Below are 22400 nucleotides of genomic sequence, written 5' to 3' on the forward strand. Positions count from 1 at the left end.
GGTCAATAACTAGGTCTCGAGGTCACTTAGTGCATTTCAAGCATTGAGCATGGTGTCCAAAAACTTCGAACGGGCGTATCTTGTGACAGTTTGGCACTCTTGTTGTCTTTAATAATCATTTTTATTTTTGGGCCGGAAATGATCAGTCCGGGCCCACAAAGGCTGCATGATTATAGGACCTCCTACCCGGCAATATATTATAATTTTAAGAAGGACTAAGTAATATGAGACTTATTAAATTTATTTAATAACAACACATTTAACAAGTTTATGTAATAAAAGAACATTAAATAAGCAGTCTGCATATGTCGCCACAGTATGGTTGCTTCAGCAGCTTTCTGGTGATCTGATAAAACAAGAAAGGACATATAATATTAAAATATCAGTAATCAATATCAATAATATCAGTAATCAATTCATTTCAAGCATATAAATGAAATACATGTGTTATACTACCTTACACTATAGTGCCCCAAACACAGCACAGTGAAATAAGCTTAGTATTTATGTACAAAGTAAATCTCATCTTTAGTTTTCAGGTGCTTAACAACATTCTCCTTTTTCAATGCAGTTCATCCCATATTGAATGAATTGCTTAGCTTTGAGTATACCGGGTATACAGAATTCACACAGTATTGATTTTGTGTTTGGAATACTATTGAAGGAACAGAAATTATGATTTCCAACTGTCTTTGAAATTTCTGATAGCTGGTAAATATATATTTTTTGTGGGCATTTTTGAAGGAGCCTCAAAATCATCTAATTCTGAAATTAACCTTTGCTTTTTACTATGCTTTATACACTCTGAACTTGCCATTTTGACGAGTAAATCAGAAAAACTATATCACATTTATATAGCACCCATCAATGTAAAATGTTTAACTTATCACTGCGAGTTTTTAAAAATCAATCAATTATCTTTTTGATTGTTATGGTTGTCAGCCTAACCATCCTTAACCTGATTTGTATAACACTTAGTGCAAAGTTGGTCTATTTCAAGGTTGTCTTATATCTGAAGCAATAAAACAGATGTCCAATTAGTTAACTTGCAACCACACCCCCCTTATCCCAGTTAATTATCACCTTCACAAGCCACTTTGGGGCTGTCAGCATTTTTCGTTCAGCAGTATTGAAATCACGACTGCCGTAAAGCAGCTGGTAAACAGTGCCTTATGTCATTTAAGGAAATATTGAGCAGAATAAATATGGATTGATTGAATCACTTAAAGATAATCGTACTGAGTCTGATTGGGAGAGTAGCTGCACATAACAACAAAAGGTGTATTCACTTTGTGTCTTATTGAAATAAAAATAATACACCAAAACTTTCACTAAAAAAGTTTTGAACAAATGATTCAATACCCAGTGTTTTTTTCCCACTATTTTGGGAATGGGGACCGGTCCCTGAGCATTGGGAAAAACAGCATCATATTGACTGAAATGGGAAATAAGTGTTGTTGATTTTTTTGCTAACAAATACTTAAAATTTAGAATATAAGTGATTTCAATATTAAAATTAATGTATTAAAGTTCAACTTAAAGAATTGGATTTGCAATTAATTAAATGATGAATTTAGAAAAAAAAATGTTTTTTGTGTGAAAATCTTCAATTGGGAATTTGAAGGTCCCATTTGGGAAAAATACAGAAATATACTTTTTAGCTCGACTTTTCGAAGAAAAATGAGAGCTATACTACTCGCCCCGTTGTTGCCGTTAGTGAAAGTTTTTTTATAAAGTCAAAACACAAAACTTTACCAAATGTTCAATTTTCTAAGTGAAAAAAGGGCCATAATTCTTACAAAATACATGATACAGTTGTATGCTCTTGTTTACAGATAGGGGTCACGTTGGAGTATGCAAAATATGAAAGCAATATGCCAAGGGATATAGAAAATATTTGAGGTGGTACGCAGACTTTAACATAGATTTATCAATAATATGCATATTCTAAGTAAAAAAGAGCCATAATTCTTACAAAATGCTTGATACAGTTGTCTGCTTTTGTTTATAGATTGGGGTCATGTTGGTAAAGAAGTATGCAAAATATAAAAGCAATATGTCAAGGGACATAGAAAATATTTGAGATGGTACGCAAACTTTAACATTTGTATGCTCACGCTAACGCTGACGCCGGGGTGAGTAGGATAGCTCCACTATATACATTTCATATATAAAAGTCGAGCTAAAAGAGAAAAAAATATTATTTTTTTTTGGGGGGAGGGGGGGGGTTCTGGGAAGGGAAGTGTGGGATGGTTTGGGTGGAGTCCATTGCGGTATGTCAGGTATGTCAGGTAAGTGTTGTTTTTGTCAAAGAATGAATCAAATCTGATCCTAAATAAAGAAGTTATGGCAATATAAGCAAAATTTATTTACTTGACCTTGAGATTCAAGGTCTTTCAAAGGTCATATTCAAATTCAACTTGCCAGGTACAGTACTCTCATGATAGTAAGAAAGCATTTGAAGTTTGAAAGCAAAAGCCTTGATACTTGAGAAGTAAAGTGGATCTAAACACAAAATTTAACAAAATATTCAAAGTTACTAAGTCAAAAAGGGCCATAATTCCGTCAAAATGCCAACCAGAGTTATGCAACTTGTCTTGTACAGTCCCCTTATGATAGTAAGCGAGTGTTCCAAGTCTGAAAGCAATAGCTACATGTATGATACTTTATAAGTAAAATGGATCAAAACACAAAACTTAACCAAATTTTCAATTTTCTAAGTATAAAAGGGGCCATAATTCTGTCAAAATACCAGTCAGTTGCATAACATTGTCTGCACAGTCCCCTTATGATAGTAAGTGTTGCAAGTATGAAAGCAATAGCTTTGATACTTTAGGAATTAAGTGTACCTAAACACAAAACTAAACAAAATTTTCAATTTTCTTAGTATAAAAGGGGCATACCTCTAAAAATAATGCTGACAGAGTTATGCAACTTGACATACACAATTGTCTTGTTGCCATAAAGAAGTATTCCAAGTTTGAGTTATCTTTGATAGTGTACCTAAACACATAACTCTAACAAGAGCACCGCCTTGCGGGTGCAGACCGCTCATCTATTTTTCTTTTTAAAGGTGTAGGGACCTATCTTAATTTCAATCACAAAGGAGGGAGGAGTGGAGTGGAGAGGGTGTATAGTGTGGGGGTGTGGTCATTTATTACATTATCTTCCAAAAATGCAAAAATAATGAATTTTTTTATATTTTATTTTGAGGGGGGGGGGGGATTCTTGGGTGGGATATTTGGACGGAAATTCAAAAATAAAATAATAATAAAAACAAGGGACAAAATTGTCACAAAACCAGGTTTTCATTGTGAAAAAAAAATCTGATAAAGGGAGAAAACTCAAACTGAACTTTTGAAATGACCAAAAAAATTAACCCCCTTTGTAAGTTTTTTTTTTTTTTAAATCTATTTTTAGTCGTGGCGACCTTGACATTGGAGATATTTACGTGATTCTTTCGTGGGACACACCGTCCCATGATGGTGAACAAATGTGCCAAATGATTTTAAAATCTCACAATGAATGACATAGTTATGGCCAGGACAAGCTCATTTATGGCCATTTTTGACCTTTGAACTCAAAGTGTGACCTTGACCTTGGAGATATCGACGTAATTATTTCGCGCGACACACCGTCCAATGATGGTGAACAAATGTGCCAAATGATTTTAAAATCTGAGGATGAACGACATAGTTATGGCTCGGACAAGCTCATTTATGGCCATTTTTGACCTTTGAACTCAAAGTGTGACCTTGACCTTGGAGATATCGACGTAATTATTTCGCGCGACACACTGTCCAATGATGGTGAACAAATGTGCCAAATGATTTTAAAATCTGACAATGAACGACATAGTTATGGCCCGGACAAGCTTATTCCGCCAGCCCGCCAGCCAGCCAGCCCGCCAGCCAGCCAGCCCGCCCGCCCGCCCGCATTCGCCAATCTAATAACCAGTTTTTTCCTTCGGAAAACCTGGTTAATAAGTATTTGTGTTTTTTAACCATGTTTGAATATTTTTTTTACCTTTGACCTTGAAGGATGACCTTGACCTTGAACTTCCACCACTCAAAATGTGCAGCTTTATGAGGAGGCCGCTTTAAAATATAATTTTTTTGACCTTTGACTATGAAGGATGGCCTTGACCTTGAAGGATGACCTTGACCTTGAACTTCCACCACTCAAAATGTGCAGCTTCATGATAACGCCGCTTTGAAATTATTATTTTTTTGACCTTTGACCTTGAAGGATGACCTTAACCTTGAAGAATGACCTTGACCTTGAACTTCCACCACTCAAAATGTGCAGCTTCATGAGAACGCCGCTTTGAAATTATTTATTTATTTTTTGACCTTTGACCTTGAAGGATGACCTTGACCTTGAAGGATGACCTTGACCTTGAACTTCCACCACTCAAAATGTGCAGCTTCATGATAACACCGCTTTGAATTTTTATATATTTTGTTTGACATTTGACCTTGAAGGATGACCTTGACCTTGAAGGATTGACCTTGACCATGAACCTACACCACTCAAAATGTGCAGCTTCATGATAACGCCGCTTTGAATTTTTTTTTACCTTTGACCTTGAAGGATGACCTTGACCTTGAAGAATGACCTTGACCTTGAACTTCCACCACTCAAAATGTGCAGCTTCATGATGACGCCGCTTTGAAATGTTTTATTTGTTTTTTGACCTTTGACCTTGAAGGATGATCTCGACCTTAAAGGATGACCTTAAACTTCCACCACTCAAAATGTGCAGCTTCATGAAAACACCGCTTTAAATTATTTTTTATTGACCTTGAAGGATGACCTTGACCTTGAACTTCCACCACTTAAAATGTGCATCTTCATGAGATACACATGCACGCCAAATATCAAGTTGCTATCTTCAATATTAAAAAAGTTATGTCCAATGTTAAAGTTTTCGGACGGACAGACGCCACATATTTGACATTTGACCTTGAAGGATGACCTTCACCTTTCAACACTTAAAATGTTCAGCTCCATGAGATACACATGCATGCCAAATATCAAGTTGCTATCTACAATATTGAAAAAGTTATGGCCAATGTTAAAGTTTTCGGACGGACAGACACCATAAATTTGACATTTGACCTTGAAGGATGACCTTGACCTTTCACCACTCAAAATGTGCAGCTCCATGCGATACACATGCATGCCAAATATCACGTTGCTATCTTCAAAAGTGAAAAAGTTATGGCCAATGTTAAAGTTTTTTTCGGACGGACAGTCACACTTTGAGTTCAAAGGTCAAAAATGGCCATAAATGAGCTTGTCCGAGCCATAACTATGTCGTTCATCCTCAGATTTTAAAATCATTTGGCACATTTGTTCACCATCATTGGACGGTGTGTCGCGCGAAATAATTACGTCGATATCTCCAAGGTCAAGGTCACACTTTGAGTTCAAAGGTCAAAAATGGCCATAAATGAGCTTGTCCTGGCCATAACTATGTCATTCATTGTGAGATTTTAAAATCATTTGGCACATTTGTTCACCATCATGGGACGGTGTGTCCCACGAAAGAATCACGTAAATATCTCCAATGTCAAGGTCGCCACGACTAAAAATAGATTTAAAAAAAAAAAAACTTACAAAGGGGGTTAATTTTTTTTGGTCATTTCAAAAGTTCAGTTTGAGTTTTCTCCCTTTATCAGATTTTTTTTTCACAATGAAAACCTGGTTTTGTGACAATTTTGTCCCTTGTTTTTATTATTATTTTATTTTTGAATTTCCGTCCAAATATCCCACCCAAGAATCCCCCCCCCCCCCCCCTCAAAATAAAATATAAAAAAATTCATTATTTTTGCATTTTTGGAAGATAATGTAATAAATGACCACACCCCCACACTATACACCCTCTCCACTCCACTCCTCCCTCCTTTGTGATTGAAATTAAGATAGGTCCCTACACCTTTAAAAAGAAAAATAGATGAGCGGTCTGCACCCGCAAGGCGGTGCTCTTGTTAGAGTTATGTGTTTAGGTACACTATCAAAGATAACTCAAACTTGGAATACTTCTTTATGGCAACAAGACAATTGTGTATGTCAAGTTGCATAACTCTGTCAGCATTATTTTTAGAGGTATGCCCCTTTTATACTAAGAAAATTGAAAATTTTGTTTAGTTTTGTGTTTAGGTACACTTAATTCCTAAAGTATCAAAGCTATTGCTTTCATACTTGCAACACTTACTAACTATCATAAGGGGACTGTGCAGACAATGTTATGCAACTGACTGGTATTTTGACAGAATTATGGCCCCTTTTATACTTAGAAAATTGAAAATTTGGTTAAGTTTTGTGTTTTGATCCATTTTACTTATAAAGTATCATACATGTAGCTATTGCTTTCAGACTTGGAACACTCGCTTACTATCATAAGGGGACTGTACAAGACAAGTTGCATAACTCTGGTTGGCATTTTGACGGAATTATGGCCCTTTTTGACTTAGTAACTTTGAATATTTTGTTAAATTTTGTGTTTAGATCCACTTTACTTCTCAAGTATCAAGGCTTTTGCTTTCAAACTTCAAATGCTTTCTTACTATCATGAGAGTACTGTACCTGGCAAGTTGAATTTGAATATGACCTTTGAAAGACCTTGAATCTCAAGGTCAAGTAAATAAATTTTGCTTATATTGCCATAACTTCTTTATTTAGGATCAGATTTGATTCATTCTTTGACAAAAACAACACTTACCTGACATACCTGACATACCGCAATGGACTCCACCCAAACCATCCCACACTTCCCTTCCCAGAACCCCCCCCCCTCCCCCCAAAAAAAAATAATATTTTTTTCTCTTTTAGCTCGACTTTTATATATGAAATGTATATAGTGGAGCTATCCTACTCACCCCGGCGTCAGCGTTAGCGTGAGCATACAAATGTTAAAGTTTGCGTACCATCTCAAATATTTTCTATGTCCCTTGACATATTGCTTTTATATTTTGCATACTTCTTTACCAACATGACCCCAATCTATAAACAAAAGCAGACAACTGTATCAAGCATTTTGTAAGAATTATGGCTCTTTTTTACTTAGAATATGCATATTATTGATAAATCTATGTTAAAGTCTGCGTACCACCTCAAATATTTTCTATATCCCTTGGCATATTGCTTTCATATTTTGCATACTCCAACGTGACCCCTATCTGTAAACAAGAGCATACAACTGTATCATGTATTTTGTAAGAATTATGGCCCTTTTTTCACTTAGAAAATTGAACATTTGGTAAAGTTTTGTGTTTTGGTCCACATTATTCCTAAAGTATCAAAGCTATTGCTTTCATACTTGCAACACTTACGAACTATAATAAGGGGACTGTGCAGGCAAAGTTATGTTACTCCGACTGGCAATTTGACAGAATTATGGTCCCTTTTATACTTGGATAATTTAACATTTGGTTAAGTTTTGTGTTTTGGTCCATTTTACTCCTAAAGTATCATAGCTATTGCTTTCAGATTTGGAACACTCGCTAACTATCATTAGGTGACTGTACAGGAAAAGTTGTGTAACTCTTGTTGGCATTTTAATGGAATTATGGCCCTTTTTTGACTTAGTAACTTTGAATATTGTGTTAAATTTTGTGTTTAGATTCACTTTGCTTCAAAAGTATCAAGGCTATTGCTTTCAAACTTCAAATACTTTCTTATTATCATGAGTGTACTGTACCTGGCAAGTTCAATTTAACCTTGACCTTTTAATGACCTTGACTCAAGGACAATTTGATAAATTTTGCTTAAATTGCTGTAACTTCTTTATTTATGATGAGATTTGATTCATACTTTGACAAAACAACACTTACCTGACATACCACAATGGACTCCACCCAAACCCTACCCCACGATCCACCCCTTAACCCCCCCCCCCCCTTTTTTCATATTTTGGAAATATCAATAAATAAATGACGTGACCGACTCCCCAAATTATACCCCATCACCACCCCCACCCCATCCCCCCCCATTCAAAAAAAATTATTATGTTCCCCCAAAATTTTTGGGGGGGAGCATATAGTTGCCGCTTCGTCTGTCCGTCCGTCAGTGTGTCTGTCCGTCCATGCACAATTTTTGTCCAGGCTATTTGTCAGCATCTAATGACCGTAATTCAATAAAACTTTATGGGAAGCTTCACTACCAAGAGGAGATGTGCATATTATCAGCGGGTTTTGGTCGGATGATTTTTCACAGAGTTATGGTCCTTTGAAATTTTCCATTAACTGTACATATAGTGCAATTCTTGTACGGGCTATTTCTCAGCAATTTATGACTGGAATTCAATTTAACTTTATGGGAGGCTTCACTACCAAGAGGAGATGTGCATATTATCAGCCGGTTCTGGTCGGATGATTTTTCGAAGAGTTATGGCCCTTTGAAATTTTCCATTAACTGTACATATAGTGCAATTCTTGTCCGGGCTATTTCTCAGCAACTAATGACCGGAAATCAATGAAACTTTATGGGAAGCTTCACTACCAAGAGGAGATGTGCATATTATCAGCCGGTTCTCTTTGGATGATTTTTCACAGAGTTATGGTCTTTTGAAATTTTCCATTGTACATATAGTGCAATTCTTGTCCGAGCTATTTCTCAGCAACTTATTAAGGGAATTCAATGAAACTTTATGGGAAGCTTCACTACCAACAGGAGATGTGCATATTATCAGCTGGTTATGGTCGGATGATTTTTCACAGAGTTATGGCCCTTTGAAATTTTCTATAAACTGTACATATAGTGCAATTCTTGTCCGGGCTATTTCTTCCCAACTACTGACTGGAATACAATGAAGCTTTATGGGAAGCTTAAATACCTTGAGGAGATGCGCATGTTATTAGTGGGTTCTGGTTAGACCATTTATTTAGAGAGTTATGGCCCTTTGACATTTTTAAGTTGCTAAACCATCCATCGTATTATTTTGTCCCCTTTTGATTTTTAGGTCACTAAGTCAAAGGTCACGATCACGATGACCCGAAATAGTAAACTGGTTTCCGGATGATAACTCAAGAACGTGTCTAGGATCATGAAACTTCATAGATACATTGATCATGACTCGCAGATGACCCCTATTGATTTTGAGGTCACTAGGTCAAAGGTCAAGGTCACGGTGACCCGAAATTGTAAAATGGTGTCAGGATGATAACTCAAGAACTCTTATGCCTAGGATCATGAAACTTCATAGGTACATTGATCATGACTCGCAGATGACCCCTATTGATTTTCAGGTCACTTGGTCAAAAGTCAAGGTCATGGTGACCCGAAATAGTAAAATGGTTTCCGGATGATAACTCAAGAACGCTTTTGCGTAGGATCAAGAAACTTCATAGATACATTGATCATGACTCGCAGATGACCCCTATTGACTTTCAGGTCACTAGGTGAAAGGTCAAGGTCACGCTGACCCAAAATAGTAAAATGGTTTCCGAATGATAACTCAAGAGCGCTTATACCTAGGATCATGAAACTTCATAGGTACATTGAACATGACTCGCAGATGACCCCTATTGACTTTCAGGTCACTAGGTCAAATGTCAGGTCACGGTGACTTGACACAGTAAAATGGTTTCCGGATGATAACACAAGAAAGCTTACGCCTAGGATCATGAAACTTCATAGGTACATTGATCATGACTGGCAGATGACCCCTATTGATTTTCAGGTCACTAGGTCAAAGGTCAAGGTTACAGTGCCAAAAACCGTATTCACACAATGGCTGCCACTACAACTGACAGCCCATATGGGGGGCATGCATATTTTACAAACAGCCCTTGTTTTGAAACATGGTATAAAAACACACACAAATATTTATTTCATTTTTGAAGGACCGTCCATCCATCCCACCCAAGCTATTGCTTTCAAACTTAAAATTAAATCTTATTAGTTTGTTTTATGTCTTTACAAATGTTCAATAGATTGTGGAAAATATACTTGAACTCAGAATCTTCTATAAAGTACAACTTCTTTAAAACATAAGCAATCAATATGTTTCAATTAAGTTCCTCTTCCACTTAGAATATGACTATATTACCTTGACCTTATTGAATATGAACAATTTCCCCATGATGGCTTATGTTATACTGTCAAACAGGCAAATGGTCGAGCACGCTGTTTTCTGACAGCTTTTGTTATGCCCCCAGTAGGGTGGCACATAGCAGTTGAACTGTCCGTCAGTCTGTGTGTCTGTCCGAAAACTTTAACATTGGTCATAACTTTTGCAATATTGAAGATAGCAACTTGATATTTGGCATGCATGTGTATCTCATGGAGCTGTACATTTTGAGTGGTGAAATTTCAAGGTCATCCTTCAAAGTCAAAGGTCAAATTTTGCAATATTGAAGATAGCAACTCGATATTTGGCATGCATGCACATCTCATGGAGTTGCACATTTTGAGTGGTGTAAGGTCATGGTCATCCTTTAAGGTCAAGGTCAAATTTTGCAATATTGAAGTTAGCAACCTGATATTTGGCATGCATGCGTATCTCATGGAGCTGCACAATTTGAGTAATAAAAGGTCAAGGTCATCCTTTAAGGTCAAGGTCAATTTTTGTAATATTCAAGATAGCAATTCGATATTTGGCATGCATGCCTATCTCATGGAGCTGCGCATTTTGAGTGGTGAAAGGTAAAAGTCAAGGTTGTCCTTCAAGGTCTAGGTCAAAGGTTAAATTTTGCAATATTTAAGATAGCAACTTGATATTTGGCATGAATGTGTATCTCATGGTGCTGCACATTTTGAGTGGTGAAAGTTCAAGGTCAAGGTCATTCTTCAATGTGAAGGTCAAAGGTCAAATTTTGTCATATTGGAGATAGCAACTTGATATTTGGCATGCATGCGTATCTCATGGAGCTGCACATTTTAAGTGGTGAAAGGTCAAAGTCAAGGTCATCCTTAAAGGTCAAAGGTCAAATTTTGCAATATTGAAGTGAGCAACTTGCTATTTGGCATGCATGTGTATCTCATGGAGCTGCACATTTTGAGTGGTGAAAGGTCAAGGTCATTCTTCAAGGTCAAAGGTCAAATTTTGCAATATTGAAGATAAGAACTCAATATTTGGCATGCATGCGTATCTCATGGAGCTGCACATTTTGAGTAGTGAAAGGTCAAGGTCATCCTTCAAGGACAAAGGTGAGATTTTGCAATTTAAAGATAGCATCTCCATATTTGGCATGGGCATGCGTATCTCATGAAGCTGCACATTTTGAGTGGTGAAAGGTCAAGGTCATCCTTTAAGGTCAATGATCAAATATATGGCTTCAAAGCTGCGCAGTATGGGGCATTGTGTTTCAGGAACACAGCTCTTGTTTTGTCTTATTTTAGTAATATCATCTAATAAATGACCACTCCCCCACATTATTCCCCCTCTTCACCCCCCCCCCCCCCCCCCACTCACACACAAAAGAATTATTTTTTTTGAAACATGGTTAAAAAAAACACAAATATTTATTATTATTACCGGTTTTTTATTTTTGAAAGACCGTCCAACCATCCCACCCAAGCTATTGCTATCAAACTTGAAATATAATCTTATTAGTTTGTTTTATGTCTTTACAAATGTTCAATAGATTGTGGAAAATAAACCTGAACTCAGAATCGTCTGTAATGTCCCACTTCTTTAAAAAATTAGCAATCATTATGTTTCAATTATGGTCCTCTACCAGTTAGAATATGACTATATTATCTTGACCTTTTTGAATATGAACAATTTACCCATGATAGCTTACGTTATACTGTCAAGCACTCAAAAAGTTGAGCGCTGTCTTCTGACAGCTCTTGCTTCCATTGGTTATGGGTTTCCCGAACCCGAATTTGAACCAATACCCCAGTTCATGAATATTTCTAACTAGATTATTGTAAACACTATGTAAAGCCCATTGTCAAAAATGCCAATAAGTATGACCTTGAACTTTGTGCAAAGGTCAAAATTCTTGTGTGCAAGACCTTTGTGCTAGCAAGACAGGTTTTACGTGCTATGTGCAATCTGCACATGGTGAACATTTCTGGTATGTCATTTTGAAATCTCTTGATGAATCACAACAGTTCGAGAAAGCTTGCCAAATTACCTTTTACCTTTAACTTCTTAATACCCTGTATGACCTTGACATTTTAAGCTTTGAGACAGACGAACAGGCATTATTTCATCTCCTCATCGTGGATATTTATCCCCATGCTTTTTGAAAAGCGTGGGGATACTGTGGTTATCTCCGCCGTCGGTCTGTCCATCTGTCTGTCCGTCCTGGCCACAATCTCCTCCTACACTATAAGCACTAGAACCCTGAAACTTACACAGAAGGTAGCTATGAGCATATGTGCGACCCTGCACTATTTGGAATTTTGATCTGACCCTTGGGTCAAAAGTTATGGGGGTTGGGGCGGGCCGGGTCAGAGATTTTCACTCATTTTTTAACCAGGTTTTCCGAAGGAAAAAACTGGTTATTATTAGATTGGCGAATGCGGGCGGGCTGGCGGAATAAGCTTGTCCGGGCCATAACTATGTCGTTCATTGTCAGATTTTAAAATCATTTGGCACATTTGTTCACCATCATTGGACGGTGTGTCGCGCGAAATAATTACGTCGATATCTCCAAGGTCAAGGTCACACTTTGAGTTCAAAGGTCAAAAATGGCCATAAATGAGCTTGTCCTGGCCATAACTATGTCGTTCATCGTCAGATTTTAAAATCATTTGGCACATTTGTTCACCATCATTGGACGGTGTGTCGCGCGAAATAATTACGTCGATATCTCCAAGGTCAAGGTCACACTTTAAGTTCAAAGGTCAAAAATGGCCATAAATGAGCTTGTCCTGGCCATAACTATGTCATTCATTGTGAGATTTTAAAATCATTTGGCACATTTGTTCACCATCATGGGACGGTGTGTCCCACGAAAGAATCACGTCAATATCTCCAATGTCAAGGTCGCCACGACTAAAAATAGATTTAAAAAAAAAAAAAACTTACAAAGGGGGTTAATTTTTTTTGGTCATTTCAAAAGTTCAGTTTGAGTTTTCTCCCTTTATCAGATTTTTTTTTCACAATGAAAACCTGGTTTTGTGACAATTTTGTCCCTTGTTTAAGGTTATTTTACTATAATTTCTTCATTTCTGCACTGATTGTCTTTAAATTGATCCGAACCTCTCTTATGACAATACGTTCAATCTCAACTATGGCCCCATTACCAAACCTGGGGCGCCCCACCCACATAGGCCATGCCCACCCAAAATTGCAGTTTTACTATAATTTTTTCATTTCTACACCGATTCACTTCAAATTGATACTGAACCTCTCTTATGACAATACGGTTAATCTCAACTATGCATGGCCCCATTACCAACCCTGGGGTGCCCCACCCACATAGGCCATGCCCACCCAAAATTGCCTTTTACTATAATTTCTTCATTTCTACTCCGATTTACTTCAAATTGATACTGAACCTCTCTTATGACAATACGGTCAATCTCAACTACAGTATGTATGGCCCAATTATCAACCCTGGGGCACCCCGACTACATAGGCCACGCCCATCCACAATTGCCTTTTACTATAATTTCTTCATTTCTACAATTTACTTCTAATTGATACTGAACTTTTTTTATGACAATACGGTCAATCTCAACCTTGCATGCCCCCATTACCAACTCTGGGGCGCCCCTGGGTCAAACATGCTGCGTGGGGATAAGCGTCGGCTTCTGCCGCGTCATTTCTAGTTTATTTTTAAATTGCATGAAAATTGACAAAGAAACTGTGTGGACAAAATGTCTTAATCTTATGTCCACATTTGACTTTGATCTCAAAGTATGACTATGAGCTTTGAGTTAGGGAGATGAATTTTGCATGCAACATCGATTTCCCAATTTTAGTCAAAATGCCAGAAATTTCCCAATACAAAGGGACCCGGCACCAAGATGATGAAAAAACACTGCAGTAAGGCCAAAGCGTGAACATAAACACATTCTTACTGTTAAACTGCCAAATTTTCTCTCAGTGCTGTCTGCACAGGCTTATCAGGGACGACACTTTCCGTCTAAACTGGATTTTTGCTAAGAAGAGACTCTATAAATTAAAAGCAAAAAGTTTGGTCCTTGATTAGCCTGTGCGGACAACTCTTTAAGCACAACCATTGATCACTTTTCCCAGAGTGAGGCCCATTTATGTTTTTTTCATTCCAGTTAGATGCTGATGACAAAGCTGATGAAGAAGTGGAGCCAACAGATGATAAAACCAGTCAACAAACAGCTGAGAAAGATGAGACACCAGTCGAAAACACTGGTAGTAAAAAGAAACGGAAGAAGAAAAAGAAGAAAAATAAAGATCAACATGTTACTGAAACTGCTCAGATTGAGGTAGACTGACTACAAATTTGTAGATTTTGATCTTATCAGCAATTAACAATTTGCCATAATGATTTTAATAGTTGTGATTTATTTGTGCAGAAATGTTCTTTATTTTAAAAGCATACTTAAAACTTCACATTCTTTAAAAATCGTCTCGAGAATAGTATTCCTTCACCACTTAGATATATATTTGTATGCATTTGTAGTCCCTTTTAAAGTTTAATTAAATCAAAGACCTTTCTTACTAGATTTAAGTTTTGAAGGCTTCATTTTCAACCCTAAGGTACCCTGATGAGCACCAAACAGCATAAAACCTGAACAGACTGCGAGTTACAGGCAGGCTGTTCTGGTTTTATGCTGTTGCACATAGCTATTTTCACTTTGCTTCTGAGTGGGAAATGGTGAAATTTGAGCTTTTAGCTTTTTATTAGGGCTGCAACAGGTTAACCAGTTTACCTTCTGAAGCAATCAGTTATACCAGTTACATTTTTGTAAAGGCATAAATAGTATGATTGTTATTTGTGCACATAACATACTGCCAACTAACATTTGTTGCCTGTAGGTATTGTGTTACTAGACCTTTCTCTAAACCTTTAAATAATACAGGAAGAAGATGAGATCGATGCCAGCATACGAGAGGTCAATCGTCTCCTGGACAACCATAACATTGGAGAGAGGAATGTTGCGTCGGACGCACATAGCTTGCCAAGTTCTGGCAACAAGCCATTGTTACATGTGGAACACAGGTACAATAATGATTTAGTACATGTATTGCACATTTGTATCATTATTTTAAGATGCAAAACACCAGTGGTTTTTTCACCATTCTGGGCATGGGACCGGGTCATTTGGGGTTGGGAAAAATCTCAGTCGTTTAACCAAAATTGTGAAATGAGTGTTTTTGTAAACAAATGCTTCAAAAATGAGAATAAAAGTGTTTTTAAATATCATATTTATAAAGCTGGATGGGACATAAACTTAATGTTGATCTAAAAAAATAAATATTTTTTTTAAACCTTCAAATGGGAATTTTTATGTCCCAATTGAGAAAAAATAAATACTTTTTTCCATTGGGATTGGGGCCGGATACCGGCCCTGATTTTGAAAATAAAAAAGAACACTGATCATGGGTGAACCGTTTTATGCCCACGGTAGGATGGCATATAGCAGTTGAACTGTCCGTCTGTCCGTCCGTCTGTCAGTCCGTCCGCAAACTTTAATTTTGGCCATAACTTTTGCAATATTGAAGATAGCAACTTAATATTTGGCACGCATGTGTATCTTATGAAGCTTCACATTTTGAGTGGTGAAAGGTCAAGGTCATCCTTCAAGGACAAAAGTAAAAAATACAATCCAAGGGAAGTAATATGCTTTTAAAGGGAGATAATTTCTAAACCTGCCAAATGATATATTACAATTTTATTTCAAAGCGGCGCAATAGGGGGCATTGTGTTTCTGACAAACACATCTCTTGTTTTTAAATACTTCAGAATATGGTTTTAAAAATTTGAGCTGTGGTTGTTACGTGTTAAGTGATATAAATATTAAGCTATTAATAAACTTAAGTTGTGAGAAGATCTTTATTAGTACCACAATAACAACAATGATAATGGCAATCTATGCCTTTTAGATATACATTATATTTTATTTATCTGATTCTTGTTTTTGAAAGAAAGAAGAATGTTTAAAATAATATTTATTTTGTATTTGAACCATAGACTTTTTTTATTTTAGGCCATTATCTATAAATCATCATACTTATGAATACTATTGTCTCACTTATTAGCTAGGCTGTTTTCAGAGCAAACCAGAGGTATTGTCATAGCCAGCTCGCCGTCCGCCGTAGGCGTCATGCTAAAACCTTAACATTGACTCTAAAATCAAAGTGCTTCCACCTACAACTTTGAAACTTCATATGTATATGCACCTTGATGAGTTCTTCACGCGACACCCATTTTTGGGTCACTAGATCATAGGTCAAGGTCACTGTGACCTCTAATATAAAACATTAACATAGGCTCTAAAATCAAAGTGCTTCCACCTACAACTTTGAAACTTCATATGTAGCTGCACCTTGATGAGTTCTTTACGCCACACCCATTTTTGGGTCACTAGGTCAAGGTCACTGTGACCTCTAATATAAAACGTTAACATAGGCTCTAAAGTCAAAGTGCTTCCACCTACAACTTTCAAACTTCATTTGTAGATGCACCTTGATGAGTTCTTCACGCCACACCCATTTTTGGGTCACTAGGTCAAAGGTCAAGGTCACTGTGACCTCAAATATAAAGCTTAAAATAGGCTCTAAAATCAAAGTGTTTCCATCTACAACTTTGAAACTTTATATGTAGATGCACCTTGATGAGTTCTTTACGCCACACCCATTTTTGGGTCACTTGGTAAAAGGTCAAGGTCAATGTGACCTCTAATATAAAACTTTAACAAAAACCTCTACATTCGCTTAAAATCAAAGTGCTTCCACCTACAACTTTAAAACTTCATATGTAGATGCACCTTGATGAGTTCTACTTACCACACCCATTTTGGGTCACTAGGTTAAAGGTCAAGGTCACTGTGACCTCTTAAAAAAATAATAATTCTTACACGCTTTCGCAGCCGAGCGTGGCACGCGTTATGCGGTGCTCTTGTTTTTTATTTGTTTTTAGCATAACGTTTCATACTGAATGCTTAGTATAATAGTCTGTCTATATTTATGCCCCCCTTCGAAGAAAAGGGGGTATATTGTTTTGCTCATGTCGGTAGGTCGGTAGTTCTGTTCGTCCACCAGATGGTTTCCGGATGATAACTCAAGAACGCTTAGGCCTAGAATCATGAAACTTCATAGGTACATTGCTCATGACTGGCAGATGACCCCTATTGATTCTGAGGTCACTAGGTCAAAGGTCAAGGTCACAGTGACTCGAAACAGTTAAACGGTTTCCGGATGATGACTCCAGAACACTTACGCCTAGGATCATGAAACTTCATAGGTACATTGATCATGACTTTCAGATGACCCCTATTGATTTTCAGGTCACTAGGTCAAAGGTCAAGGTCATAGCGACTCAAAACAGAAAAATGGTTTCAGGATGATAACTCAAGAATGCGTACACCTAGGATCATGAAACTTTATAGGTACATTGATCATGACTGGCAGATGACCCCTATTAATGTTCAGGTCACAAGGTCAAAGGTCACGGTGACTCGACACAGTAAAATGGTTTCCGGATGATAACTCATGAAAGCTTACGTTTAGGATCATCAAACTTCATAGGTACATTGACCATGACTGACAGGTGACCCCTATTAATTCTCAGGTCACTAGGTCAAAGGTCAAGGTCACAGTGACTTAAAACAGTAAAATGGTTTCCTGATGATAACTCAAGAATAATTAGGCCTAGGATCATGAAACTTCATAGGTACATTTATCATGACTTGCTGTTGACCCGTATTGATTTTCAGATCACTAAGTTAAAGGTCAAGGTCACATTGACTTGAAACAGTTAAATGGTTTCGGGATGATAACTCAAGAATGCTTAGGCTTAGGATCATGAAACTTCATAGGTACATTGATAATGACTGACAGATGACCCCTATTGATTTTCAGGTCACTAGGTCAAAGGTCAAGGTCACAGTAACTCAAAACAGTAAAATGGTTTCCTGATGATAACTCAAGAATAATTAGGCCTAGGATCATGAAACTTCATAGGTACATTGATCATGACTCACTGATGACCCGTATTGATTTTCAGATCACGAGGTCAAAGGTCAAGGTCACATTGACTTGAAACAGTTAAATGGTTTCGGGATGATAACTCAAGATTACTTAGGCCTAGGATCATGAAACTTCATACTTACATTGATAATGACTGGCAGATGACCCCTATAGATTTTCAGGTCACTAGGTCAAGGTCACAGTGACTTGAAATAGTAAAATGGTTTCCGGATGATGACTCAAGAATGCTTACGCCTAGGATCATGAAACTTCATAGATACATTGATCATGACTGGCAGATGACCCCTATTGATTTTCAGGTCACTAGGTCAAAGGTGAAGGTCACAGTGACAAAAACCGTATTCACATAATGGCTGCCACTACAACTGACAACCCATATGGGGGACATGCATGTTTTACAAACAGCCTTTGTTAAGTTTTAAATGTGTTGTTTACAGGAATCTCAACCCTGACACAGAGCTGAAGAGAATATTTGGTTCACGGGTCATACGGGAAGAAGGAATGTAAGTTTGCATTTCTTGACGGGCTCTCACTGAAAACTGTTCTTTAGTGCAACCATATTCGCCCAATTGTAAAAACTGTTGTCATTTTATCGAGTCTTCTTGCAGAAAGCTCAATATAGCAGTCAAATGTTTGAGTGTACATGTATGTGAGAGCATGATTAAGGACTGCAATGTCCTTACCTCAAAGGTAAAGGTTTTTCGTATAGGTCAAAGGTCAATTAAGGCCATTCAACTGATTGTCAGGACTTTTACTTTGTTATTTATCATGCAGTTTTAAAATAACTTGCCACAAATGCCAACAGCCCATATAGTATTAACTTCCAAACCACACCGCACACAGCATTATTATTTGTTATATGTCATAGATTATGCTCCTTTACGAAGATTGTTCAAATCATGCCCAAAGGTTGGAAACTAGCAACAATTTGTATCACATGTTAGCAATCAAAGGAAACCTTGGCCCTCTTGTTAAAATAATTCACCACACAGGCTCATAATGTGAAGATGTGTCATATGCAAACCACCTCTGCAATCCTCATGCAAAGGTCAAGGTCAGTCTTAAGGTCAGTTAAGGTCAAACATGCATATGATGCTGCTAGTAAAAAAAATTACAAGCATTTTTGAAAATGGGCTCGATATATTTCAAACAGGCATCTATCTAGTTAATACCAAGAAGCTATCATGTGGCAAGTTAAACTTTTACAGCATCAAACCCTCAGAGATACACATAAAACCATTGAATCTATACTGGTTGACAGTAATTTCAAATATTTATCACAAAGTTATTTCTGGGTACAAAGAATTAAACAAGTTGTTGCTACTAACAAATCAAATTAGAAAACTGTGTTTAATATATGAGGCCCCCCACACCTGGAAAACGAGATTCAATGAACATGTATCAAGTGTCAGCCCAGACTAGCCTGTGCAGTCCTCTTTTAACCCTTTGCATGCTGGGAAATTTGTCGTCTGCTAAAATGTCGTCTGCAGAATTTCTAAAATTAGCATTTTCTTCGATATTTTTTCAAAGAAAACTATCAGAATAGCAAACTGTTTGGATCCAGATGAGACGCCACGTTCTGTGGCATCTCATCTGGATCCAAACTGTTTGCAAAGGCCTTCAAAATTCGGTTCTCGCACTGAAAGAGTTAAGGAAGTCTCTTCTTAGGGATAATCCAGTTGAGGAGAAAAGTGTTGTCCCTGATTACCCAGTGAAGATTCCTCAGGCTTATTTTGCACATGCATTAAGACCCATTTTCTTAAAACACGGCTCATATTTCATACATCGTCTAGGAGGAGACGACATCAGGGTCGAAGAAGACAGAAGTTATGTTGGTTGACAACGCCAAAAGACTCCTGGGCACCAATTGGTAAAACTGGTGAGTGTTTGTGCTTTGTTTCTGCTTCGTTTAAGTTGAAATGTCAACATAATTTTTTTCTGTGTGATATCATAGGAAACAAACATAATACAGGTATATTTAAAAAGAATATCCATAATACCTTCACATTAAATTGTATTTGTGATGTTGTACTTCTTTTAACAGTGTAATCAGATTTATATTACTACATTTGGTAATGTCCGCAAATGTCCATTTAATTTTTATATGATATTTTGTTTTTTCATTGGGTATAATTAATTAATCAATGTAAGATTTTATGAATAGATTTTTTATTTAAAAAAACATTTTTTATTTAAAAAAAATATCCCTTTGCAGGTCCAAATGTTTCATGCATAATAATTTTGCAGTTCTAACAGATTGTGTAAACTATTTTACTCCTCGTTAAGGTCTAAATAAGTTAACCCCTCTTTTAGGTCTAAATAATTTTACTTCTCATGCAGGTTTTTATGCCCCCGGTAAGGTGGCATATAGCAGTTGAACTGTCAGTATGTGTGTATGTCAGTCTGTCTGTCCGTCCGAAAAAAAACTTTAACATTGGCCATAACTTTCTCACTATTGAAGATAGCAACTTGATATTTGGCATGCATGTGTATCTCATGGAGCTAAACATTTTGAGTGGTGAAAGGTGAAGGTGAAGTTCATCCTTCAAGGTCAAATGTCAAATATATGGCATCTGTCCGTCCGAAAACTTTAACATTAGACATTACTTTTTCAATATTTAAGATTGCAACTTGATATTTGGCATGCATGTGTATCTTATGAAGCTGCACATTTTGAGTGGTGGAAGTTCAAGGTCAAGGTCATCCTTCAAGGTCAAAGGTAAAAAAAAAATCAAAGCGGCGTTCTCATGAAGCTGCACATTTTGAGTGGTGGAAGTTCAACGTCATTCTTCAAGGTCAAGGTCATCCTTCAAGGTCAAGGTCATCCTTCAAGGTCAAAGGTCAACAAAAAAATCAAAGCGGTGCTATCATGAAGCTGCACATTTTAAGTGGTGGAAGTTCAAGGTCAAGATAATCCTTCAAGGTCAATGGTAAAAAAAATTATAATTCAAAGCGGCGTCATCATGAAGCTGCACATTTTGAGTGGTGGAAGTTCAAGGTCAAGATCATCATTCAAGGTCAAAGGTCCAAAAAAAAATTCAAAGGGGTGCAATAGGGGGCATTGTGTTTCTGACGAACATATCTCTTGTTAATAATTATTCCCCTGTTGCATGTTTCAAGAGTTTAACACCTTTTTCAGGACTTCATTATTCTCCTCCCCCTTATGCTGGTCCAAATAATTCACCTCTTGCTTATCCAATAAAATCTCCCACTCATGCTGGTCCAAATAATCCACCTCTTGCTAATCCAATTAAATCTCCCACTCATGCTGGTCCAAATAATCCCCCTCTTGCTTATCCAATTAAATCTCCCACTCATGCTGGTCCAAATAATCCCCCTCTTGCTAATCCAATTAATCTCCCACTCATGCTGGTCCAAATAATCCCCCTCTTGCTAATCCAATTAAATCTCCCACTCATGCTGGTCCAAATAATCCCCCACTTGCTAATGCAATTAAATCTCCCACTCATGCTGGTCCAAATAATCCCCCTCTTGCTTATCCAATAAAATCTCCCACTCATGCTGGTCCAAATAATTCACCTCTTGCTTATCCAGTTAAATTTCCCACTCATGCTGGTTCAAATAATCCCCCTCTTGCTTATCAAATAAAATCTCCCACTCATGCTGGTCCAAACAATTTCCCACTCTTTGGTTTCTTAATAATTGTTCCCGTCTTGCAAGTACAAATAATTTTACCTTTCTGGCATATCCAAACGATTTTCCCCCTCTTGTTGTTACAAATATTTTTACCCCTCTTGCACATCTAAATAATTTCACCACTCTTGTGTATCCAAATATTTTTATGTCCCGCACTATAGTAGTGGAGGACATATTGTTTTTGCCCTGTCTGTTGGTTGGTTGGTTGGTCTGTTGGTTGGTTTGCGCCAACTTTAACATTTGCAATAACTTTTGCAATATTGAAGATAGCAACTTGATATTTGGCATGCATATGTATCTCATGGAGCTGCACATTTTGAGTGGTGAAAGGTCAAGGTCATCCTTCAAGGTCAAAGGTCAAATATATGGGTCAAAATCGCTCATTTAATGTACACTTTTGATTTCAATATTCAAGATAGCAATTTGATATTTGGCATGCATGTGTATCTCATGGAGCTGCACATTTTGAGTGGTAAAAGGTCAAGGTCAAGGTCATCCTTCAAGGTCAAATATATGGGTCAAAATTACTCATGTAATGTCACTTCTGCAATATTGAAGCTAGCAATTTTATATTTGACATGCATGTGTATCTCATGGAGCTGCTTATTTTGAGTGGTGAAGGGTCAAGCTCAAGGTCATCCTTCAA

At 37.2% G+C, this 22400-nt stretch overlaps 1 protein-coding gene and 2 long non-coding RNA genes across 5 annotated transcripts in view; 2 read left to right on the top strand and 1 right to left on the bottom strand.

The window, feature by feature from the left end:
- The window catches only part of LOC127870969 (transcription factor 25-like), a 50503-nt gene that overhangs the window by 7831 nt on the left and 20272 nt on the right, over positions 1-22400 (top strand). For all 3 annotated transcript variants that reach the window (XM_052413576.1, XM_052413577.1, XM_052413579.1), the window contains exons 2-5: positions 14197-14370; positions 14968-15107; positions 18535-18600; positions 19891-19976. In XM_052413576.1, the coding sequence (XP_052269536.1) occupies positions 14197-14370; positions 14968-15107; positions 18535-18600; positions 19891-19976 (466 nt within the window). The remainder of the gene's footprint in view (positions 1-14196; positions 14371-14967; positions 15108-18534; positions 18601-19890; positions 19977-22400) is intronic.
- LOC127870982 (uncharacterized) lies at positions 3424-3926 on the bottom strand. Its single transcript, XR_008045028.1, has 2 exons — positions 3735-3926; positions 3424-3572 (listed from the first exon to the last, which is right to left on the bottom strand). It is a non-coding gene; the product is annotated as an uncharacterized LOC127870982 (long non-coding RNA).
- Positions 12474-13021, top strand: LOC127870981 (uncharacterized). Its single transcript, XR_008045027.1, has 2 exons — positions 12474-12641; positions 12804-13021. It is a non-coding gene; the product is annotated as an uncharacterized LOC127870981 (long non-coding RNA).

This window comes from Dreissena polymorpha, chromosome 3 (assembly GCF_020536995.1).
Source record: "Dreissena polymorpha isolate Duluth1 chromosome 3, UMN_Dpol_1.0, whole genome shotgun sequence".
Taxonomy (NCBI): domain Eukaryota; kingdom Metazoa; phylum Mollusca; class Bivalvia; order Myida; family Dreissenidae; genus Dreissena; species Dreissena polymorpha.